This window comes from Muntiacus reevesi, chromosome 8, assembly GCF_963930625.1.
Source record: "Muntiacus reevesi chromosome 8, mMunRee1.1, whole genome shotgun sequence".
NCBI lineage: Eukaryota > Metazoa > Chordata > Mammalia > Artiodactyla > Cervidae > Muntiacus > Muntiacus reevesi.
The window spans coordinates 18548667-18574872 of NC_089256.1; the positions used below are offsets into that span (position 1 = coordinate 18548667).

Consider the following 26206-nt stretch of genomic DNA (forward strand, 5'->3'; position numbering starts at 1 on the left):
AGATCTCACCCCCTTTCACCCAGGACCTATAAAAATAGAGTTCTCCCTTGGCATCCCTGAGGGACTGAGCCCTTGTGAATACCAAAACCTGGGGCCCCTCAAGCCCCTGCACACAAAGGCTTGGTACAGTGAATGCAGGTGGCCCTCAAGGCTGAAGGTGCGTCCATCCAGGGCAGGTTCCATCTGGGGAAGTGAAACCTGCAGATGAGAGACTGTATCCTCTGATATTCTATTTCTGTCAGGTGAAAATTTACCATCAGTGCTGGAAGTGATCCCGGTTGGGTTTGTTGGGTTAAAAAAGGAAGAAAATAAGAAATAGGGTTTTATCTTTGAAGCCCAGCAATCCCATTCATCAAGACCAAGAATGCTAAAGAAATTTTAGCTCTGTTTTTCAGACCAAATCTCTTCCAGTAACTGGTTAACCTTCAGAATGATGATACTTTCAGCTTGAATGAACATAGTGTTTCTACAGGACTGGTGAGACAGAAAGATTCCTCTCCCAGAAAACCTATAAAACCTATTATTGCATCCTCCCAGACCACCACAGTGGACCACTAAATTTAATGATTTCATCCTTGGAGACCCAGGGTTACTGAACAACAAGGATAAATAATTCTTCTTTGTATTTCCTGGCCCGTGGGCCAGACATTCAACCTCTGTTGGCCTGTCTCATTTTTCAATGAGGAGGTTAGACTAAAATATCTAAGCTTCCTACTTGTTGGATATTCCATTAGATTCAGTAGGTATCAGTATATTTTGGAATCTGAAGAGACTTACTCACCTAGAGTGGTGCAGCCCAGCACGTGCTCCAAACACCTGGCCAGAGCTTCAATATCACTGTCCTGTCAGAACAAGAGAGGTTTACTTCTCTGAGTGGTAAATGTGGAAAAATGCTCTCGCTACATGTAGGCAAGAGAAAACACACGAAAATCTAATTGCAAACTTATTGTATGATTCCATTTTTTGAAAAGAAAACTCTATATGTGTAGCCACATCTTCTCCCTCATGTCAATCTATATATTAGTGTCTATTGCCTAGCTCTCTAACAGGAAGAGCATACACTGAAAATGTTAGCAGCAGTTTGACTACAAGGTACAGTTATGGGGATATCTTTATTTCCTCCTTTGTGTGCTTCTGTCTTTTGTAAATTTTTATAATAAATATTATTTATTTAAACTATAAAAATGGTAAATACTTTTAGAATGAAAAGAAAAAGGTGTCATTCAATCTATACTCAATACCACAAGAATCAAGTGAACATTTTTTTCTAGACAGCATCTCTATCATTCTTTGAAAATCCATGGTCTTCAAGGAGTCATAAATCTAAGAATTGTGCTTCTTATTTAACTCTCAGTAAGAGTCAAGCACGCCCATGAGGATTTTGAGGGGGAGAATCCCAGAGCTGTACTTGATAACAAATATTATCTTTCATGCAAAATAAACATCTAAGTCTGGAAATATCCAAAGCAGCATCATAATGATCAGGGAAATGTAAGATCTTAATTATTTTCAGGTTTGTTATATTGAGAGAAATTAATAATTTATGGCTCACCTACTCTATTTCAAAACAAGGTACACATTTCATATTGTAGTAATTGTGGATTTTAGAAAAATGCACTGTAGTATAATAGATTACCCTAAAACATTATGTAAATGTGTTGGGTTTCACTTTATAACATGTGGCGGGGGTTTGGCAGCCACTTTTATGCATGTGGCCAAACCCTGCATTGCTTCATTTTCCCAAATGAAAGAAGAGAAGTGATGAAGAAGGTATCCCTGGTGAGTGTTGGTGAGCAAGGCCAAAGCACTAACTGAACACCCCAGTGTGCAGTCCAGGAACAGGGAGACAGGTATCGGGCACAGAAACAGAAGAAAAACAGGTCCCTCCCTACTTCTATACTCTTGCGGTCTCCAAACTTAACAGGGGCAGCCTTGAGACAGGAACTTGGCAGAGACATCCTCGGCAGGAAGCAAAGCAAAGCACACATCTGCATATGCAAGTAATGGTGCCAACCAGACAAGCTGGATCCAAGCCTGGCTGCTCCACGGACTGTGCTGGTCGAGGCCAAGTAGCTTCACTTCCCAGGCTGTAGTTTCTGCATCTGTGATTACTGTTGTTGTTTAGTTGCTAATTTCTGTCTGAGTCTTTGTGACTCCATTGACTGCAGTACATCAAGCTTCCCTCTCCTTCACCATTTCCTGGAATTTGCTCAAACTCATGTCTATTGAGTCAGTGATATTATCTAACCATCTCATCCTCTGCCTCTCCTTTCTCCTTTTGCCCTCAAACTTTCCCAGCATGAGGGTCTTTTCTAATGAGTCAGCTCTTCGCATCAGGTGTATTGGAGCTTCAGCTTCAGCCTCAGTCCTTCCAATGAATATTCAGGACTGATTTCCTTTAGGATTGACTAGTTTGATCTCCTTACTGTCTCAGGGACTCTCAAGAGTCTTCTCCAACACCACAATTCAAAAGCATCAATTCTTCAGCACTCAGCCTTCTTTATGGTCCAACTCTCACATCCATACATGACTTCTGGAAAAACCATAGCTTTGACTCTACAGATCTTTGTTGGCAAAGTGATATCTCTGCTTTTTAATATGCTGTCTACATTTGTCATAACTTTCCTTCCAAGGAGCAAGCATCTTTGAATTTCATGGCTGCAGTCAACATCCACAGTGATTTTGGGGCCCAAGAAAATAAAATCTGCCACTGTTTTCACTTTCCCCTCGTCTATTTGCCATGAAGTGATGGGACCGGATGCTGTGATCTTAGTTTTTTGAATGTTGAGTTTTAAGTCAGGCTTTTCACTCTCCTCTCTTGCCCTCATCAAGAAGCTCTTTAGTTCTTCTTCACTTTCTGCCATTAGAGTGGTATAATTTGCATGTCTGAGGGTATTGATATTTCTCCAGGCAATCTTGACTCCAGCTTCTGATACTAGAGGCTAAATCAGATGATGGTTAAGGAGCCTTCCAGCTCTCAAACCCTATTTTCCTGGGCATCTGAACCATATGCACAGAAAAGTGTGGTAGATTGCTTTCAAAGTGACTGCAACCACCCTCCCATCCCCGTGCTTCTACATCATTCTTCACATCAAGAGGGGGCGATCTTCCATCACCCCTCTGGCTGGGCCTGTAACTTGCTTTTGGGCCACAGAAAGAAGCAGAAGTAATGCTGTGACTTCTACAACTAGGCTTTACGAGGCAAAATGAGCTTCTGTTTTGTACTCTTGGCAGCCACCAATCACATAAAGAAGTCCAGGTTGTCTTCCTGGAGAGATCCCCTGGGGAGAGCCCTTGGAGCATGAGAAGCCACAGGAGGAAAACAGAGACCCCCCCTCCCCAGCCAATAGCCAGTACCACCGTCGGCCATGGGAGTGAGGCCACTGTGGACCCCCAAGACAAGTTCTCAGCTACATGCAGCCTCAGGAGGGACTCTGCATCACGTAGAGCAGAAGAGCCGTCACATGTGCAGCCCTGGAAGCACAGAGTCATTAGAAACAAGAAATCATCATTTTAAGCCACTAAGTTTCAGGGCATTTTGTTGTACAGTGAAAGATAACTGAAGTAGGACTTTGAGGTCATTGACCAAGCACTGTATTTTCTACATTTATATCCCAGCACCAGCACAGACCCTGGCATACGACAAACACTAAGTCTCATCTGTTTGGGTCACCTCAACTTCTGTGATTTGCAAAGAAGGAAAACAGAAGAATGGCCTGAACTCTGGGTTCTCCCCTACTCAAAGGACTTCATTCCTGGGGACATGGAGGTTTTTGAAAGCATGCTGCTTCTTAATCCTGTGGCCTGGTCAAGTTAACCCCTCCAAGCCTCAGTTTCCTTAATTAAAAGTGATGAGAATTACAGTTTCCATCTCAGGGCTCTTATGAGACACATGAATACAAAGCCTTTACTATAGTATATGACTCACTGGAAATACACAGTCAAAAAGAGAGTTCAGTAGAAGAGGACAGGATGGACATAGGACAGAGACACTCACTGTGCTGGCCACACAGCATGAAAAGTCTTAGGAAGCACCTGAGTTGAACCAATGCAACAGAAACAGCAAGAACCAGAGACAGGACTGTAGGAAGCGCCCAAATGACTGGACACATCAATCACATCTTCCCAACACAGAAGTTAGGAGCGCTGCTCATGGGAGTGGGGAGGGCAGAAAGAAATATTTCCAATACTATAGATGGATGAATGAATACTGACTTTAATTAAGGTATTAATATCTGCCATTGTTGTACCAGCTTAATTAATTAAACTCAAATTAATTAATTTAAACTCTACCACGTTTGCTATTTTTCTCCCCATTTAACAGTTGAGAAAACTGAAGCACAAACCTGGTTCCATAATAGCACCAAGTTCATGCAACTCATTAGACATGCAACAGGCAGTATTTCCAGGGCCTGACCTCCTAGCCTCTCCATTACTTGTGCACAGAGTAGAAACTGGGGCTCTTAACCCAGAGCAGCTCATGATGTTGTTGGAGAAACTAGGGTACAGACTCAAAAGAAGACCTAAGAACAATTCCTTGGGATATATATATATTTACGTATATAAATAAAATAGGATGTAGCCTGGAAACGAGATGCAGCTAAAGAGGGGGGAGGTTGGGAGGGGTGGGTTCTTCATTAGCAGCTTCTGACTTCAGGTGGAAAGAGCAGTTTAAGCAGAACAACAATGCTCATCTAAATATGACCTCAACCCAAGGGGTGTGCTGCCTCATAGCAGAGTAAGCAAATTCAGCTATGATCCCTGTAGGCACTTGGGACCTTTGCTGACTTCCCTTCCTGCCCCTGGAGACTGCAACGCCAGAGGTCATGGACAATGACCAAGCTGAACCTTCATTCTCAACAAGGGACACCATTTTCTATCCCTAGGCTGCAGAACAGGGTATTGCAGTTTAAGGTGCCAATAACTATGGAAAACTTTGTAAAATTTTGAAATATTTTTAGACAAAGAAAACTTGCAAAAATAGTGTGAAAACTCCCACTTACCTTTCTCCCTGATGTCACTGCTATACCATATTTATGTTATCACTCCATCTAGCCACATACATCAAAATTTCTCAACAAGGCACTACTCACATTTGAGCTGGATAATTCTGGCTAGTGCACTGAGAGATGTTTAGCTTTAGCAACATCCCTCCCCTTGACCAGCAGATGCCAGCAAGACACTCCCTTCAGCCCTTATTTTCATCCTGAAATTGGAAAACCAAAAATGTCCCTGGACACTGCCAAATGCTTACAAGGGGCAAATCTCTCCTGGTTGAGACAAACCAACCTATGTCCATCTCTACCTCCACATACATATTTTCTCTACTGGTCAAATCTGGAACAGCCTAAGGATCAACATAAATGATACTAATGTTTATAAAGGGTTTCCCTGGTGGCTTATCATGGTAAACAATCTGCCTGCAATGCAGGAGACCTGGGTTAAATTCCTGGGTCAGAAAGAGCCCCTGGTGAAAGGAATAGCTACCCACTCCAGTATTTTTCCCTGGAGAATCCCATGAACAGAGGAGCCTGGCAGGCTACAGTCCAAGGCATTGCAAAGAGTTGGACACGACTGAGTGACTAACACTTACACCTTTTAACATTTGAATGAAATTTTGTCTATTTTGACAAAGAGACTATTTATAACAAAGATCAGGTTCTACATTTTTCACATAGTAGTTTAGGAAAGGCGTTAAAGAGCTTGTTTTACTGTGGTATGACTTAATGTGGCAATCAGCTCGTTCCTAGTGTTTGGGAAATTATCATTTAATGAACACAAATGATCTCAACAGAAATACACTCACCCCATGAGAAAAGGGGGGAAATGGAAATGAACTCCATGTTTCTTGGGTCTGTACCATGTTTGTGCTCAGCAAGAATTTCAATCATGAAAAAGACCTTTGGGGAGTATATCATGGCTGGTGCAATGCAGGAATTATTCTGCTGATTGGAACTTCTGCATCTTCTCCTTGCTTCCCAGTTTAAATTGATCTCTGCCTGAGCTCAGTGGCCCATGGAGCACTCATGTCTCCCTAGGAGCCACATCATGGTGTCACCAGCCAAGTGCTAGGAATCTCATTTTCAAATGCTGTTGAAAAAACCTAATTGCTCCTTGCTGATGAATGGCTCCTTAGATATTCTTCAGGTCTCCTTCCCTCCTAACCATCAACCTCTCTAACGAGATCATGCCTTAGAGGCTCAAAGAACATCTTTCAAGATTCAGCTCTGAAAAACTGTCCCACAGATTCAAGTTTGATCAAACACTCAGATTTGTTTCATAAAGAGATACAGTAATTTGGTTAATAAATTAGAAATTTCTTCTAAGCAGAAGTAAAATTGTGTTAGTCATGTCTGACTCTTGTGAGCCTACCAGGCTCCTCTGTTCATGGAATTCTCCAGACAAGAATACTGGAGTGGGTAGCCATTCCCTTCTCCAGGGGATCTTCCCAACCCAGGGATCAAACCCAGGTCTCCTGCATTGCAGACAGATTCTTTACCAGCTGAACCTCTAGGGAGATACCCCGTAAGTGGAAAGGGTAGTTGCTATCATATACTCTCCAATAGTCCATATTTATTTTTAATCTGGAAAATAGAAAATTATTAAAAGAAAATAAATATCCCAAATTCCATCATGTAAACATACACATCCACAAAAATATATACACAGTCTTTTCTAGATAGATCTATTAGATATTTGAGATTATACTATATATGAATGGTATACATAGAATACATAGACACACATACACCTTTGTTTGGATTTTCATCCTATGTTATTAAAAATTCTTCAGAAACATAATTTTAATAGCTACACACTACTACTCTAAAGCCATATGAATTTATTTATCTATGCCCTGTTGTTGTACATCTAGATTGCTTTCATTTTTTTCATAAATAATATTGCAATGGCTACTTTGCCCCATGTTTACTGTTATTGCTTTAGGTTACCGTTCAGAAATGAAATTACTGAGTCAAAGAGTGTGAACGTTAGGAAACCCCCTCTTTCTCTGCTCTGGCCCTTTCCTTCACATTCCAGCCATTCCAAGCACTTTATTTTCTCTACAATCAGTTTTAATGTCTTCATACTTTTTTCAACTTCCCTCCTACTAAAATGTACTTTCCTTCAAGAAAAGATATGATAGATTCATTAATGCAAAGATGATTGATAAGGCTTATAAATTATCTCAGGATACTTGTGCTTCAGCAGAGGAATTCATTTCTAATAGCAGGCATACCAGAGGAGGAAATCAGGTGATACTGTCACAGAGCAGGAAGAATCACAATTTCCCATTTAATTATATCAGCCAGTTCTGTCTGACTAAATAATCCAGAGTATCTCCTCACTTTAGCGCTTTCACTTGAGTTGTGGCGATTTAGTTCACACACATGTGCACACACACACTCACACAAAGCCATTTCATTATTCAGCTTTGTTCAATTCAGGTGATGTGTATTAAATGCCAATTATGTTCTGATGTGTACAAAGTTGAGGGAGACAGATATGGCCTCAACCCACCATTTCAGATAGGTAATCCATTCCACACCCCAGGGCTATTCCTGCCAGTACCCTAGTAACTCACTGCTCTTTCAGCAGTACATTTCCCCATCAAACCCTTTGATCAATGTTCTCCATGCTGGTGGGATTACACAAGGTGAGAAACACGCTAAAATCAAACAAATAAAAACCCAACAGCTACCCGAGCTCAAGTCCACTTCTTGCCTGGACCCTGCATGTCCTCCTTACTTTCCTCTCTGCCTCCTCTGTGGTGTTGCTTTAATCCATTTCCTTCACAATAGCCATAACTTTGTCACTATGTACAGAATAAAATCCCAGCACAGCTGGCCACACCCTGCATACCTTAGCTCCTGCTCATTTCTTCAATATCATCTCTTTCCACTTCTCTGACTAACAGTGCTCCAGCCATGTAAGATCTTTCCCACTTTAAGGCCTTCTCATTGGCTGACAGTGCTCTTGCCTCACATATGACATGATTGTCCTCATCCCTCAGATCTCAACTGTAGGTCACCAGCTCAGAGATCCCCCTATTTGAATTGAGTCTGTTTCTGCCACCACTCCAGTCGACATATCATAGTGTCTGTTTCTTTTGAGGCACTTACCCAAGGACACAATTAATGCTTTGTTAGTATTTGCTCCATGAGGGCAGGGACCATGCCTGTTGAGTCATTATTAGCTCAGAGCTGGCTACCAATAAACCCTTTGTGAATATGCTGATGAAAGAAAAGCAAATGTCAAGGCAATGTAGTCAAATAAAATATTCCTCTGTTTCTACCTCACCAGCAGATTTTACCTAAATTCATAGCTTCTCAACCCTGTCAAAACTTTGGACACATTTCTCTCACTGAATTCTTGCAGAGGTGTTTATTTGCGAAGCTTCATTCCAGGCCAGAAGATTGTGTATCTTCTGCTTCTGTCTGCCTTTTCTTCTTGGCTCCCAGCTGTGCTATGGTAAGGCTATTTTCTGTCTGCCTCTGAAGGAACCCCAGAGACAGACATGACCTCACAGGCTCCCCACAAACTAGAACTTCCTTTGGTGAAATCCCTGTCATGAGCCTTCTGGGAAAATTTCTGTTGTGGCCTCCCAAATGGCCCCAAATGAGGAACATCACCTTTCAGATGATGGCCCCTCTGTAGGCTGAAGCCATTGCTATAAGCTTTTCTTCCCTATGGCCACCATGGGGTGTACACCCTCAGGCACCAGGGAGACACACAGCTTTCAAGAGGTGAAAGCCACATGTGGGATACATGAACGGCAGGTTGCTTTCTCAGCGCAACTCAGGCTTGTGCTCGCTGGTCTCCCAGGCTTTCCTGGCTTTGTGACTCATCCTCTCTGGAGCAGGTTCACTAATCCTCCCAGTTTCACATTCTAGCAGAACCCATGCTATTTCTTTCTACAGATTCTGTGATCCTATAGATTCCTATAGACCCAGGAACTTGACCCCTTATTATCTGAGTCACAGATTTATCCACCTTGGCCACAACTATATATGTATGTACACATATAATGAGAGGATTCTCCTTCCTAGAAAACATAAAAATCTCATAAAGCAATCCAGGAAGGTTTCCTCTGAGCAATATTTTGTTGGAATCTGATATCTGGATAGGCACAATGGACCAAATTCTTAAAAATATTCTCATCTGGATGATCTTAACAGAACACAATAGTAAAAATATAGCTCTGTGGGAGAAGGCGAGGGTGGGATGTTTCGAAAGAACAACATCGAAACATGTATATTATCTATAGTGAAACAGATCACCAGCCCAGGTTGGATGCATGAGACAAGTGCTCAGGGCTGGTGCACTGGGAAGACCCAGAGGAATCAAGTGGAGAGGGAGGTGGGAGGGGGGATCGGGATGGGGAATACATGTAACTCCATGGCTGATTCATGTCAATGTATGACAAAACCCACTACAATATTGCAAAGTAATTAGCCTCCAACTAATAAAAACAAATGAAAAAATATATATAGTTACAAGGTTTATACTAAACTAGAGCTAAAGAGATGGGAATACCAGACCACCTGACCTGCCTCTTGAGAAACCTATATGCAGGTCAGGAAGCAGCAGTTAGAACTGGACATGGAACAACAGATTGGTTCCAAATGGGAAAAGGAGTACATCAAGGCTGTATATTGTCACCCTGCTTATTTAACTTACATGCAGAGTACATCATGAGAAATGTGCACAAGCTGGAATCAAGATTGCCAGGAGAAATATCAATAACCTCAGATATGTAGATGACACCACCCTTATGGCAGAAAGTGAAGAGGAACTAAAAAGCCTCTTGGTGAAAGTGAAAGAGGAGAGTGAAAAAGTTGGCTTAAAGCTCAACATTCAGAAAACTCAGATCATGGCATCTGGTTCCATCACTTCATGGGAAATAGATGGGGAGACAGTGGAAGCAGTGGCTGACTTTATTTTTCTGGGCTTCAAAATCACTGCAGATGGTGATTGCAGCCATGAAATTAAAAGATGCTTACTCCTTGAAAGGAAAGTTATGACCAATATAGATAGCATATTAAAAAGCAGAGACATTACTTTGCCAATAAAGGTCCATCTAGTCAAGGCTATGGTTTTTCCAGTGGTCATGTATGGATGTGAGAGTTGGACTGTGAGGAAAACTGAGCACCAAAGAACTGATGCTTTTGAACTGTGGTGTTGGAGAAGACTCTTGCGAGTCCCTTAGACTGCAAGAAGATCCAACCAGTCCATCCTAAAGGAGATCAATCCTGGGTGTTCATTGGAAGGACTGATGCTGAAGCTGAAACTCCAGTACTTTGGCCACCTCATGCGAAGAGCTGACTCATTTGAAAAGACCCTGATGCTGGGAAGGATTGGGGGCAGGAGGAGAAGGAGATGACATAGGATGAGATGGCTGGATGGCATCACCGACTCGATGGACATGAGTTTGAGTAAACTCCGGGAGTTGGTGATGAACAGGGAGGGAGGCCTAGCGTGCTGAGATTCATGGGGTCACAAAGAGTTGGACACGACTGAGCAACTGAACTGAACTGAACTGAGAGCTACACAGCATGTTACATTTTTATCTTTAGTTCTTAGAGGCAGCCCCAAATACTGTAGTTTGTATAGAGCCACATCTGCAAAGCTCAAACTGCAAACAAGCCCCCCCAGCTCCTGAAACACGGGATGCCTGTCACTGCACTGGGGACAGCTGGACGTGACTGTCAGGGTGTCCACTTTTCACGTGTTCCCCCCACATCATCAAAGACTCCTAACTGCACTGCCGCTTGTCACTGTCAACTTTGTGGCAAGTCAGCATCCGCGGCTGCTTTAGGGTTTCACAGACACGCATGGGAATTCATTACAGAACTACTCTTCAGATATTCTGGGTTACAGTTGGGAATGTAAAGAATGGAGAGAAGAAACAAGAAAACAGGCCTGACAGAGTGGTGCCATGAAGCCCACCAAGACCATGGGCAACGGGGTTTTAAGGAGATGGTTAGGAGGGTGCTCCCCTACTGCCTCATTTCCATAGTTCCAGCAGCTGGAGGGGGGCCTGCCCCCACTACTCCCCTCCCTCCCAACAGCTCACAAGCTTCGTCTCTTTACATGTCACAGCCCAAGAGTCCATGGGAGAAAGTCCTGCAGTTGGAGGAGGTTTACTGGAGCAGAAAGAAAGAATGTGCATGTTCCAAAAGGGGCCTCGAGGCACACACTCCCTCATTGCAGCTTCCTGTTTCTGACTCCAGTTCTAGCTTTCTTCCTATATAAACTCCACAGAGGAAGTGGGAACTTGGCCCTGTGTTTTGAACATAATTTTAAATCATCAGATGCTCCATTTTCACACATCCAAAGCTGGGTCCCCAGCATTTCCTCTTCATCTCCTTTGCCAGCTTCTCCAGTAATTGCTGGCTTCACCCAGAATGTCTACAGTGGATACAGGGTGCTTGTTGGTTTGAATTCCAGCTCTCCAATACACTGAGTGACCTAGGAAATTGGTTATTCTTTCTACTTTAAGTTTTCTCATTTGGCAGATGGGATGAAAGATGTTACTTCTAGAAAGTGCTCGTGAGCACAACATGGGACGATGAAGCACATAAAGGACTTAGCATGGTGCCGGGTGAGCTGAGGTGGCTGTTTATTATTCACTAAGACTTGTCGCTTTCTCTGATATGATGTGGACACATGAGCTCCCAGATCAGCAGGTTAATGGAAGGACAGCACCTCCAACAACATCCCAGATGTGCCACACCCATTTCCTCCCAGACTGAACACCCAGATTCTTTCCAGATGTAAAAACTTATTGAGAAAATAAAATCAAATTTCTCTGTGTAATTCAATCACAAAATAGTGGGTTGGATCTTTTGTTTGCAGGGGCTGTTTAGGAGGATTTTCATATTCTTTGCAGATTCTCTTATGGTCAGGGCCCCCCAGCTCTGATGGCAGAGGGGGACAGGAACTGGTGTGTGTGTAGGGGTGCCGGGAGGGGGTAGAGAGAAAAGCCCTGAAGGTGCCACTTCAAGTCAGTCAGCTCTGTGCAAACCAGCACACACCTCTATACCCACTCTCACCCTGGCCTCAGGAACATGCAGCAGCCAAGCACCGTGCAGGCCCCTGTGTCCTCACCCTCCACCCACCTGTGCACCTCGGTGACGATCAGCAAGGAGGTGGCAGAGGCCGTCAGCACCCTAGAAGGACCACACATATCTGCCCTTCTGCGTGCTCTGTCGTAATCCATCTATCGCCTCCCGTTGCCCTCTGCTTTGGTGTCAGGGCTAGAGGGGTAGGTGTGACCTTGAACACAAGAGTGGGTCTAATTAAAAAGATGGAGGGACTACAGCCATCTGCAAAGCCTGCTGTGCTGCTTCCCAGCAAGAGCAAGGTTTTGCTGGCCCCCATCTGACCAGCAATGTGCTGTGCTTTACCCTGGACCAGAAATGGCAGAGAGGGAAGGGGGGATGACTATGCTGATGAGGGCTGGAATGGGGTTGGGGTGGAAACTCTAACATCAGGGTCACTCCTTTCGGCAACATAAGCTGGGTCTGCAGAGGCCTGTTACTTGGAAGGAATGACACCTAAACTGTGATTTCACGAGCCTTCTGCAGGGCTGGCTGCTCTATCACCTGGGCCACAGGCCGGGGGATATTGATGGAAAGATGACTCAGCAGCAGGGCTGGCTGCGTCTCAGAACTGATTCCGACTGACGCAATTCAAGACAAAAAGTGACTCCTCCCATGCAAACAGTTCGATTAAGAAGCTCTGACTATGCAAAACAGGAGGCAAATTAGTCTTACCATTTGGACTCAAGAGTTCTGGCACCCTCTATAAAAAATTTTAAAAGAGTAGGAGGAGAGAAATCTGTATCCTACAATAGATGTGGGAAGCAGGTTCATTTTAGGTTTAATTTTCATAACTCAGCACTTTCTCTCAAACCGGGACAAACTTTGCCTTGTACACAGATCAGTAGTTCTCTTCAGCAAAGCGGCTCTCTGCAGAGGACCCTCTGCAGCAGCCCCTTGGTTCTCCTCTCCTCACGGTGGAGGAGCAGTTACTGCCATGCAGGTGACCGTCTAAGGAAGGGCTACAGACAGGGGCAGAGAGTCCGCCTCTGCCTCTTACTAGCTGTGTGGCCCTGGAGAAGTTCCTTCATCTCATCAGGCCTCGGTTTCCTCTTATGCAAAGTGAGGAGAGCCCAACAGTGTCATCTTCCAAGGGACCTGAATTTTCAAGTCAGTGCTTCATACAATAATCAATTATAGACAAAATGCTTCCCAAAAAACCTAAACAGACATAGTGCATCAAGTACTAGACATAGAGTAAAGATTCTGGGAAACTTAGCTCTTATTATTATAATAATTATGTCTTGATTAAAGAAATGACTCCACTAGCAGAAGACACTCTTAGAGGCACCTTCTCCCACAACGATCCGCTCCAGGAGCCCTCAGTGGACCATTCCAAGGTCATTCTTGCTTCTAATGTTTCACTGTGCAGAGAGCATTTCAAAATCAGTGGAGGATTTGGTGAAAAAGTACTGAAGATTTCAGAAGTAGCTGAGAAATGGGCCTCTACAGCTTTCCATCTTGGCAAGAACAAACATCATGGTCCTAAGAGCTTTCCTCAAACAAGTGTCAATGAAAGCCAGCCACTAAACAGCAGGTCATTCCTGAGGGAGCTCTGTGTCACGTCATCATGGCCCATCTCGTGTCGGAATTACAGGGGGATTCAGGATACTGATTAGTGGTGGAGAGGGGAGCACTGGTCATGGCAGTAAGGGGAAGACAAGAGTCTACAGAAACACCACCAGTCTGCAGCCCTAAAACATGTCCATCAGGGCACATGAAACACTTTTCAGTGACAGGTCCCACAAATACTGTTGAGAACCTTGTTATGATGACAGCTATAAACTCCATTCCCTTGAGATCTGAGAGGCTAGTTCCAATTCAGTGACCACAGACTTCACAGAGGAGCCATCGACAGCATGATAAGGGCTTGAGATAAAGGGGTTACTGATGCTCTGCTTATTGATGCAGAGAAACAACTGACAAATAGGTGCTTCACAAAATTGCTCTGGAGAAACTGCTGCTGAAAAGGTTGTCATGGGTGGCACAAGGGACCCTGCAATCAATCTCAGTGAAGCCTGTGGCTGTCTTTCTTTTTTAAAGCACTTCTTCCATCAAAATAGAAACCATGTGACTTCTGTTCCATCTGAAGTAAGAGAATATCAACTCTGACCTGATGACTCAAGTAAAAGACGTGGGTATGACGATCATCTAAGTAGACACTGGGTGCTCAGGTCAATGGAAAGACTAGGGAGCAGGGGAAGAGGTGGCTGGAGGCATCATCCAGTTCACAAAGCCAACAGTGACTGGGTCTCAGCCCAGATTTCTATAGCTGCAAATATTTGCTGCTAATAAAATGACCTAAAAAGAGAAGGGTAAGTACTCACCACAACACCATGGCACAACCTTTGGGGAAGGGGAAACTATACTGAAGAACAAAGGGGGCTATAATTACCTGTCTCTAATACAAACTACTCAGTTAACATGTCTCCTCCTGCTAAGTCCATTCTATTCTGTCAAGTACATTTTAGGATGATATACTTTAGGACCTAGAAAAAATGGCTAGAAAATGTGATGAAGCTGGGCCTAAAACCTGGTTCCAACCCTTCCCAGCTGCATAGCCTTAGAAATTCAGTTTCATCATCTGGAAAATTGGGGTAAGAATAAGTACCCAACAGGGCTTTGTGAGACAAAACACCAACATATATGTGAGCAGCCTTACAGAAGCCAATAATTATTTACAATCAGTCACAATCTGTCATACCATAGGCTATTGAGGCATAGCCTAGAGAGCAAAATTACTGCCCAGTACTAGTCACTGGCCCTAATGGGCTCAATAAAGGACAGAAAAGCTATGGACCTAACAGAAGCAGAAGATATTAAGAACAGGTGGCAAGAATACACAGAAGAACTATACAAAAAAGATTTTCATGACCCAGATAATCACAAGGGTGTGATCACTCACCTAGAGCCAGACATTCTGGAATGCAAAGTCAAGTGGGCCTTAGGAAGTATCACTACGAACAAAGCTAGTGGAGGTGATGGAATTCCAGTTGAGCTATTTCAAATCCTAAAAGATGGCGCTGTAAAAGTGCTGCACTCAATACGTCAGCAAATTTGGTAAACTCAGCAGTGGCCACAGGACTGGAAAGGGTCAGTTTTCACTCCAATCCCAAAGAAAGGAAATGCCAAAGAATGCTCAAACTACTGCACAATTGCACTCATCTCACATGCTAGTAAAATAATGCTCAAAATTCTCCAAGCCAGGCTTCAGTAATATGTGAATTGTGAACTTCCAGATGTTCAAGCTGGATTTAGAAAAGGTAGAGGAACCAGAGATCAAATTGCCAGCGTCTGCTGGATCATCGAAAAAGCAAGAGAGTTCCAGAAAACTATCTATTTCTGCTTTATTGACTATGCCAAAGCCTTTGACTGCATGGATCACAATAAACTGTGGAAAATTCTGAAAGAGATGGGAATACCAGACCATCTGACCTACCTTTTCAGAAATCTGTATGCAGGTCAGGAAGCAACAGTTAGAATTGGACATGAAACAACAGACTGGTTCCAAATCAGGAAAGGAGTTCATCAAGGCTGTATATTGTCACTCTGCTTATTTAACTTATATGCAGAGTACATCCTGAGAAACGCTGGGCTGGGAGACGCACAAGCTGGAATCAAGACTGCCGGGAGATATATCAATAACCTCAGATATGCAGATGACACCACCCTTATGGCAGAAAGTGAAGAACTAAAGAGCCTCTTGACAAAAGTGAAAGAGGAGAGTGAAAAAGTTGGCTTAAAACTCAACATTCAGAAAACTAAGACAATGGCATCTGGTCTCATCACTTCATGGCAAAGAGATGGGGAAACAGTGGAAACAGTGACAGACTTTATTTTTTGGTGTTCCAAAATCACTGCAGATGGTGATTGCAGACATGAAATTAAAAGATGTTTCCTCCTTGGAAAGAAAGTTATGACCAAACTAGACAGCATATTAAAACACAGAGACATTACTTTGCCAACAAAGGTCCATCTAGTCAAGGCTATGGTTTTTCCAGTGGTCATGTATGAGTGTGAGAGTTGGACTATAAAGAAAGCTGAGCACTGAAGAATTGATGCTTCTGAACTATGGTGTTGGAGAAGACTCTTGAGAGTCCTTTGGACTGCAAGGAGATCCAACCAGTCCATCCTAAAGGAGATCAGTCCTTGGAAGGACTGATGTTGAAGTGAAACTCCAATACTTTGGCCACCTCATGCGAAGAGCCGACTCACTGGAAAATATCCTGATGCTGGGAAGGATTGGAGGCAGGAGGAGAAGGAAACGACAGAGGATGAGATGGTTGGATGGCATCACTGACTCAATGGACGTGGGTTTGGGTGAACGCCGGGAGTTATTGATGGACAGGGAGGCCTGGCATGCTGTGGTTCATGGGGTTGCAAAGAGTTGGACATGACTGAATAACTGAACTGAACTGAACTGAATAAATAAGAAGAGATATTTTTTTTATACTGCAGTTGTAAACTCTCACTTTATTTTAAAAATTATTTATTTCTTTGGGTGTCTTGGGTCTTAGTTGCAGCACGTGGATCTTTCACTGTGGCATGGGGGCGCTTTCACTGCAGTCATAGGCTTCTCTCCAGTTGTGGGTCACAGGCTGAGTAGTTATGGTGTGTGGGTTTAGTTGTCCCTTGGCATGTGGGACCTTAGTTCCCCTACCAGGGATCCAACCTGAGTCTCCCACACTGGAAGGCAGATTGTTTGGGGTTTTTTTTAATTTTTAATTATTTTCCATCATAAGTTATTATAAGATACTGACTATAGTTCCCTATGCTCTATAGTAAATCTTTGTTGCCTGTTGCATGCATGGATGTTCAATCGCTTCAGTTGTGCCCAACTCTTTGCAACCCTATGGACTGTAGCCCACCCAGCTCTTCTATCTATGGAATTCTACAGGCAAGAATACTGGAGTGGGTTGCCATTTCCTTCTCCAGAAGAGCTTCCTGACCCACGGATCGAACTCAGGTCTCCTGCATTGCAGATATGACTGTTGCATATCTATTTTTTAATTAGAAACCTAGCATTATATTCATATTAAGTCAAAAAAGTGGAATTAAAATGCCATAAGTTTTTAGTTAAGCAAAATTTCATAATTTTTCTAAAGTATATATATATTATATATAGGTATATGTATACAAAAGCTTTTCTACACTTTACATAAAGGCTTGAGAAAAAGAACATCAAGAAAAAAGAAATGGAGAAATTGGAGAACATAAACTAAATGAAATGGGAGCACTGACTATAAAATAGAAAAAGTGAAACAAATTGGATAAAAGTTCAAGATCGTCATACAGTCCAGTTGTTTTTAAACATGACTGCTCATTGGAAACATATCTGGAGCTCTGAAGAGAAAAAGTAGTACCTAAGCATTTTTATTTTTCAAAAATTTTCAAGATAATTCTGATATGCTTCTGGATTTTAAAAAGTGTTTACAGGTTTTTCTTTTAGATCCTAGTTTTGGTGATACAGAGTTCTATTATTTTTCTGTTGACCAATCAAGATAGGACATTGAAAGATGTACTCCCCAGGTTGGTAGCTGCCCAATATGCTATTGTAGATCAGTGGGGAAATAACTCCAGAAAGAATGAAGAGATGGAGTCAAAGCAAAAACAACACCCAGTTGTGGATATGACTGGTGATAGAATCAAAGTCTGATGCTGTGAAGGGCAATAGTGCATAGGAACCTGGAATATTAGGTCCATGAATCCAGGCAAATTGGAAGTGGTCAAACAGGAGATGGTAAGAGTGAACGTCAACATTTTAGGAATCATTGAACTAAAATGGACTGGAAGGGGTGGATTTAACTGAGATGATCATTATATCTACTACTGTGGGCAAGAATCCCTTAGAAGAAATGGAGTAGCCTTCACAGTCAATGAAAGAGTCCCAAATGCAATACTTGGATGCAATCTCAAAAATGACAGAATGATCTCTGTTCATTTCCAAGGCAAACCATTCAATATCACAGTAATCCAAGTCTATGCCCAGACCAGTAATGCTGAAGAAGCTGAAGCTCAATGGTTCTATGAAGACCTACAAGACTTTCTAGAACTAACACCCAAAAAAGAGATCCTTCTCATTATAGGGGACTGGAATGCTAAAGAAGGAAGTCAAGAAACACCTGGAAATCTGGAAAATTTGGCCTTGGAGTACAGAATGAAGCAGGGCAATGTGAGGCTGTCATGGCTAACGCCATGGCAGGCAGCCTAGAGTAGGAGTAGGCCTGGTTTCCCGGGGTAACATAATTATCAGGCCTCCTGGAGCCAGCCAATCAACATATGCCTAGCCAGAAGAAAGGGAACCTATCAGGGGAAAGTTGAAAGCCCCACGTAGGGCCAACAAAAATTACCTTGCAACTGTGTAACCAATCTGCTTACGCCAACTACCCACTGTGTAACCAATCCGATTGCGCCAACTACCTGCTGCTTGTTTTGACCTAATAAACACCCGAGAGAACTGGGGCTCAGGGCCTTTCGTCCTCACACCTGGTGAGGGCGGGAGGCCCTGGCTCGAGTCAGTAATAAATTCCCCTATTGTGAGTTGCATTGTTTCGAGGAGTCTTCTTTCCTGACCGGGGACTCAGACTATGGGCAGAACATTTGGGGGCTCGTCCGGGATCCCTTGACCGGGGAAGAACGCTCTTTGGAACAAAGGGGAAAAAGACAGGTAATAGCACCGGTGCTCAGGCAGGTTTAGAAAAAGTCCAGAGTAAAGCTGAGGCCCCACTGTGAAGCGGGGAAGGTTTCTGGCGCAGAAAAAGTCCAGAGTAAAGCCGAGGCCCCGCTGTGAAGCAGGGAAGGTTTCTGGCACAGAAAAAGTCCAGAGTAAAGCCGAGGCCCCGCTGTGAAGCGGGGAAGGTTTCTGGCGCAGAAAAAGTCCAGAGTAAAGCCGAGGCCCCGCTGTGAAGTGGGAAGGTGTCTGGCGTTAGGGAAAGCTTTCCATAAGGGAATGGACTAGCCGTTCCGGCTGGCGTGAGGCCGAGGCCAGCGAGCGTGCTGGGAGGCAGCTAGCTCTGCGAGAAGGAGACCTCCTCTCCTAAGCCCGAATCTGGGGGAACAGTGGACGCCATACGGTAAGATGACCCTTGTTCCAGAGGATCTGTGTTGTTGGCCGATGTATGTCTGTCTGTGTGTTTTTCTGTATAACTGCTGGCATTGTCTCCTGTCTCGTTGTTCTCTGGTGTGTCGTTGTCTACTTCCTATAAAGCCTTGGAGCCTCATTTCTGTTTCTGGGAGTTTCAGTGAACAGGCTTACAGTGTTAGGGCAACTGACGAGTCCCGGCCAGGGCTACTCCCTGGCGGGTTCTGAAGGCCTCCCAACAGGTCCGCCCCAGTAACGGGAGCCCGAGAGGGTGAAACTCCTTTCTTTTTTCTCATATTCTAAACCGAGAATCTGGCCAAATAAAAACCCGTCTGTGTGGGCATGGGACAGGCACTTAAGAGCCGATAGGGTGCCTGCCACTAGAAGACTCCCATGAAAGGATAAGGGGGTCACGGAATGGGCTAGAAACCCTTAGGGTGCCCGCCCCCAGCAAGAAAACTTCCGTGCAACGACGCAGGCACATAAGCAGTTCCAAAAGCATACCACAAGCCCAACCTCCTGGCCGCCACCACTCCCAATAGGATTTATTTGTGGTAATTCTCGGTGACTTTCCTCTGACTCTCACTATGAGGCAAAGAAAATCTACTCAGTCTCTCTCTCATGACTGATCATTTCTCGGAGGTCAGGGCTAGAGTGTATGGTCTGTTGCTACTGGTTACAAAGAGTAAATTAATAACCTTTTGCTCTGCAGAGTGGCCCGCCTTCCAAGATGGATGGCCTCCAGAAGGAACTTTTCAACCTTCTATTATTCGGGCGGTGAAAGAAAAAGTTATGGCTCCTGATCCCTGGGGCCACCTGAGCCAAGTCCCATATGTTATGGTCTGGCAAGATCTAGTAAAAGATCCGCCCGAATGGTTAAAACCTTTTGTTCACAAACTCCCTGATTCTCCTAATGTACAGGCCCTGGTTACAGAAACTCCCACTCCCCTAGAAGAAGCCAAAAAGAATAAGGGCCCAAAACCGGTCTTGCAGGAATCCTCGGACCGGAACCTGATTGACTTGGAGACGGAAATTAGGCCCCCGCCATATGCCCCTCCTCCGTTGCAGGTTCCCCCGGGGGGAAGAGCCCCCCCGATGAATCAGAAGGGGCGGGGGAGTCCCGACCCCGAAGAGAGAATAGAGGGGGTGGGGGTGAGTGAGATCATGGGGACCCAGAGTTACCTTCATCTACTGTACAGGCACTCCCCATCTGGGTGGGACCAGCTAACCAGGACGGAGAGCGAACCTATCAATACTGGCCCTTTTCCCATTTTGTTCACTCATAACCCCACCTGGGATGATTGCCAGCAGCTGTTGCAGGTGCTCTTCAACACAGAAGAATGGGAGCAAATCCTGGCAGAGGCGCAGAAACGGGTCCCGGGGGTCGACGGGAGGCCAACCGCCCAGCCTCATCTCGTGGACGAGGGGTTTCCTCTGTTGCGGCTTAACTGGGATTATGAGCGAGTGGAAGGTAGGGAGTGTCTCTGAGTGTACCACCAGACTCTAATGGCTGGCCTGCGGGCCGCAGCTAAAAAGCCAACAAATTTGGCAAAGGTAAATTTAGTAAGGCAAGAGCCCACTGAGAGCCCGGCAGCCTTCCTAGAGAGGCTAATGGAAGCCTTTAGGCAATATACACCTATGGACCCCCAGGCTGAGGAATCACGCGCTGCAGTCCTACTAGCGTTTGTAAATCAGGCAGCCCCAGATATTAAGAGGAAATTACAAAAGATAGAAGGGTTAGGAGAACAGACAATACAAGATTTACTGAAAGCAGCTGAAAAGGTGTTTAATAATAGGGAGACCCCAGAAGAAAGGGAGAAACCACTTCGTCGGGAGGAAAGGGAACTAGCTGAGAAGATCAGAAAAGAAGATAGGGAACACAGGGCGAAGGAAAACTGGAAGAACCAGAGAGAGCTAGCCAAGATTCGTTTTGCGGGGATAAAGGCCAGAACAGAATTGAGGGAGCCTCGAGGCCCCCAGACAGGGAAAAAAGAGAGACCAAAAAGGCAGGCCGTAAAAAGATCAGTGCGCTTACTGCAAAGAACGGGGACACTGGAAAAAGGAGTGCCCTAAGAGGGACCTGAAGAGAGAGAATTTCCCCTGGAACTCGAGTTCTATATGTGGACTAGGGGAGTCAAGACTCAACACCACTCCCCGAGTCCTGGGTAACCATACATGTAGAGGGGAAACCCGTTGGCTTCATGGTGGACACTGGCGCCCAACACTCTGTTTTAAATCAAAAACTGGGACCAATGTCTAAAAAAAAAACCGGCTTGGTGCAGGGAGCCACGGGGACAAACAGATATTGTTGGACCACAGAACGGAAAGTAAATCTGGAGACCCATTAGGTGTCCCATTCATTTTTGGTGATACCAGAATGCTCAGCCCCTCTACTTGGACGGGACTTGTTGACTAAAGTTAATGCTCAGATCCATTTTGACCCTGGGGGAATGTCAGTCACGGATGGACTTGAACAGCCAATACATGTCTTGTCTCTAGCTTTAAGAGATGAATACAGACTTTTTGTGCCTAAGCCCTCAGAGGTTATAGCACCAGATATACAACCGTGGGTCCACAAATACCCGTTGGCATGGGCAGAAACAGCAGGAATGGGACTGGCTAAACAGAGACATTCGGTCGTCATCGAAGTAAAAGCCAAGGCGACTCCTGTGAGGGTGAGACAATACCCTATGAGCCAGGAGGCTCAGCGGGGGATCACTCCCCACATTTGACGGCTCATGGATGCCAGAATTCTCAAGCAGTGCCAATCCCCTTGGAACACCCCCTAACTGCCGGTGAAGAAGCCAGGGAGTACGGATTGCAGACCTGTCCAGGACCTACGAGAAGTCAACAAGCGGGTGAGTGACATACACCCTACTGTCCCCAACCCGTATACCCTCCTGAGCAGTCTGCTGCCTGAGTACACTTGGTACACTGTGTTGGACTTAAAAGATGCTTTTTTCAGCCTACCCCTGGTGGCTCAGAGCCAGGAAATATTTGCCCTTGAGTGGACTGAGGGGGAAGTCCAACCGGTAGTACAACTAACTTGGACCCGCCTCCCACAAGGGTTCAAGAACTCCCCTACCTTGTTTAATGAGGCTTTGAGTGAAGACCTCTATGAATATTGGACTCGCCACCCAGAGGTCATCCTGCTGCAATATGTGGATGAATTTATGTTGCCTGAAACCACAGAGGAGGCATGCAGCCGTGCCACCGGTGACCTCTAGGCACCTTGGGACATCGTGCTAGTGCAAAGAAGGTGCAAATATCCCAGCAAGAGGTTACCTATCCGGGGTATAAGATCAGGCAGGGGCAAAGGTGGCTAACTCAGGTCATGAAGGAAACAATATTGCAGATACCAGAGCCCAAGACCGCTCACCAGGTGAGAGAGTTTTTGGGGACTATTGGATATTGTAGACTGTGGATCATGGGGTTTGCTGAGAAGGCCCGGCCCTTGTATGAGGAAAGTAAAGAGACCCCAAACTGGACTTGGACTGAGACAATGAAACAGGCTTTCCAGACACTCAGACGGGCCCTACTAAAAGCCCCAGCCCTTGCCCTGCCTAACCCAAATAAGCCATTCCAGCTGTTTGTAGATGAAAAGCAAGGAATAGGAAAGGGGGTCTTGACGCAACAATGGGGACCATGGAAGCGGCCGGTAGCATACTTTTCAAAGTGATTGGACCCGGTGGCCTCTGGGTGGCCCCCTTGCCTCCGCATCATTGCAGCCACTGCCCTCCTCGTCCACGTCGCCAAAAGGTTGACATATGGACAGCAATTCTGGGTTCACACCCCCCACGCCATCGAAGGGGTTCTAAAGCAGCCGCCGGATCAACGAGGATACCACCCTCCAGAAGGATGACAAAGATGGATGGTACTGAGATCAAAACAACAACCTGATATTGCCTGCCATCCTGGGTCGTCACCTATGTGAACACCTGCACACAACTACACACTTGGGAGAGAAAAAGACCTTGACTCTTCTCCAGACGGCCTGCCTGAGGTTCCCTTGACAAAATGCAACTGTACGAGAGATAACCCAGGCTTGCAAAGCATGCCAGCTGATGAGGACAGGGAAAAGGCAGCACACTGGAACGAGGTACCGAGGGGAAGAGCCAGGGCAACACTGGGACATAGATTTCACTGAGGTAAGGCCAGGCAAGTACGGGTATCGCTATCTGTTGGTTCTGGTAGATACCGTCTCGGGATGGGTAAAAGCCTTCCCCACTAAGGGAGAGATAGCAACAGGGGTTGCTAAAAAGATCTTAGAGGAGATAGTGCCTAGGTACAGGCTGCCAGTGACTATGGGCTCTGATAACGGACCTGCCTTTGTGAGCCAGATTGTACAAGGGCTGGCCCAAGCTCTGGGGACAAAATGAAAGTTACATTGTGAATATAATCCCCAGAGCTCAGGACAGGTTGAAAAAAATGAATTGGACTCTAAAAAAAAAAACTTTGACAAAGTTGGCAATAGAGACTGGCGGGGACTGGGTGACCCTCCTTCCCTTTGCGCTCTTTTGAGCGCGTAACACCCCTTATAAGCTGAATCTTACCCCTTTTGAGATTCTGTATGGAAGACCCCCTCCTGTGTGTCCTATATTCGAGGGAAAATGCCCACCACCCCCTACCTTGAGACAATTCCAGCAAACACTGATGGCATTAAGGTGCATAGCCATGTTTGAAAATTAATTCAAGAGATACACGAGGGAACAAGCAAGGGGACCATCTGCTCACATAATATTGGCCCGGGTGATTGGGTTTGGGTAAAATGACACCAATCTAAAGCATTAGAACCTAAATGGAAAGGCCCTTATGTTGTTCTCCTTACCACTCTACTGCTGTTAAGGTCGACGGGATCGGGCCCTAGGTTCACTGCAATCACGTGCGGCAAGCCACCCCAGAAGAACAGGAAAAGATGCAAGCAGAATGGGAGGCAAGACCTCACCCGTCAAACACTTTGAAACTGAAACTTGTACGACGAGAGCCCTTTTAACTCTCCTGCTGATAACAGTTTTCATCGTCCCAGGAGCAACCAGCCACAAGCCCCATCAGCCAGCTAACCTGACTTGGGTGATCTACAATCCTGAGACTGGACAAGTGCTTAATTCGAGCTCCAACGTGGCCCCCAAAGGGACATGGTGGCCAGTACTGACCTTTGATTTGTGCGTGCTGGCGGCTGACAGTAATGGGTTTGGTCCCCACCAACTGACCAAGTTCTTTGCCCACGGCTCTTTCGGTCTGTTCACCCATAACTGTGAGCGAAAAGGCCCACAGTACTACAAGCAGGTGCCTGTCTATGTCTGCCCGGGGAGAGAAAGGGATTGGAACCAAATTGAGAAGTGTGGAGGAGTTGACTCTTTTTATTGCGCTGCTTGGGGTTGCAAAACCACGGAAACAGTCCATTTCGCACCTCCAAGAATCCTTGAGCTTCTTGGCTGAAGTAGTGTTACAGAATAGGAGAGGTTTAGATTTGTTGTTTCTGCAACAAGAAAGATTATGTACAACACTGGGAGAAAAATGCTGTTTCTATATCAACCATTCAGGGGTGGTACAAAAATCTCTCCAGAAAGTAAGAGAGGGACTAGCCCAGTGAAAGAGAGAACGAAAAGCCCAACAAGGCTAGTTTAAATCTTGGTTTCAGCGCTCCCCTTGGTTGACCACTTTGATTTCCACCCTCCTGGGTTCACTCATAATATTAATATTGTTACTGACCTTTGGTCCATGCATTTTAAACCGTCGTCTCATTTATTAGAGAGCGCCTAAATACCATACAAATTATGGTATTGAGACAACAATATCAGTCAATTTCACAGAGTGACGAGAAAGATTCCTCTACAAAAGTATAAAGACGGGGGGAAATGTGAGGCTGTCACGGCTAACGCCATGGCAGGCAGCCTGGAGTAGGAGTAGGCCTGGTTTCCCGGGGTAACATAATTATCAGGCCTCCTGGAGCCAGCCAATCAACATATGCCTAGCCAGAAGAAAGGGAACCTATCAGGGGAAAGTTGAAAGCCCCACGTAGGGCCAACAAAAATTACCTTGCAACTGTGTAACCAATCTGATTGCACCAACTACCTGCTGCTTGTTTTGACCTAATAAATACCCAAGAGAACTGGGGCTCGGGGCCTTTCGTCCTCACACACCTGGTGAGGGCGGGAGGCCCTGGCTCGAATCAGTAATAAATTCCCCTATTGTGAGTTGCATTGTTTCGAGGAGTCTTCTTTCCCGACCGGGGACTCGGACTACGGGCAGAACAGGCAAAGGCTAACAGAGTTTTGCCAAGAGAACACACTGGTCATAGCAAACACCCTCTTCCAACAGCACATGAGAAGACTCTACACATGGACATCACCAGATGGTCTACACCAAAATCAGATGGATTATAGATTATATTCTTGGCAGCCAAAGGTGGAGAAGTTCTATACAGTCAGCAAAAATAAGACCAGAAGCTGACTGTGGCTCAGATCATGAACTCCTTATTGCCAAATTCAGACTGAAATTGAAGAAAGTGGAGAAAACCACTAGACCATTCAGGTACGAACTAAATCAAACCCTTTATGACTATAGAGTGGAAGTGAGAAGTAGATTTAAGGGGCTAGATCTGACAGAGTGCCTGATGAACTATGAACGGAGGTTCATGACATTGTACAGGAGACAGGGATCAAGACCATCCCCAAGGAAAAGAAATGCAAAAAGGCAAAGTGGCTATCGGAGGAGATCTTACAAATAGCTGTGAAAAGAAGAGAAGTGAAAAGCATAGGAGAGTAGGAAAATATACCCATTTGAATGCTGAGTTCCAAAGAATAGCAAGGAGAGATAAGAAAGCCTTCCTCGGAGATCAATGCAAAGAAATAGAGGAAAACAATAGAATGGGAAAGACTAGAGACCTCTTCAAGAAAATTAGAGATACTAAGAGAACATTTCATGCAAAGACAGACTCAATAAACAACAGAAATGGTAGGGACCTAACAGATATAGACAATATTAAAGAAGAGGTAGCAAGAATACACAGAAGAACTGTACA

At 44.9% G+C, this 26206-nt stretch overlaps 1 protein-coding gene across 4 annotated transcripts in view; it reads right to left on the reverse strand.

The window, feature by feature from the left end:
- Positions 1-26206, reverse strand: part of NEK11 (NIMA related kinase 11) — a 272469-nt gene that overhangs the window by 63905 nt on the left and 182358 nt on the right. For all 4 annotated transcript variants that reach the window (XM_065942797.1, XM_065942795.1, XM_065942796.1 and 1 more), the window contains one exon: positions 782-842. In XM_065942797.1, the coding sequence (XP_065798869.1) occupies positions 782-842 (61 nt within the window). The remainder of the gene's footprint in view (positions 1-781; positions 843-26206) is intronic.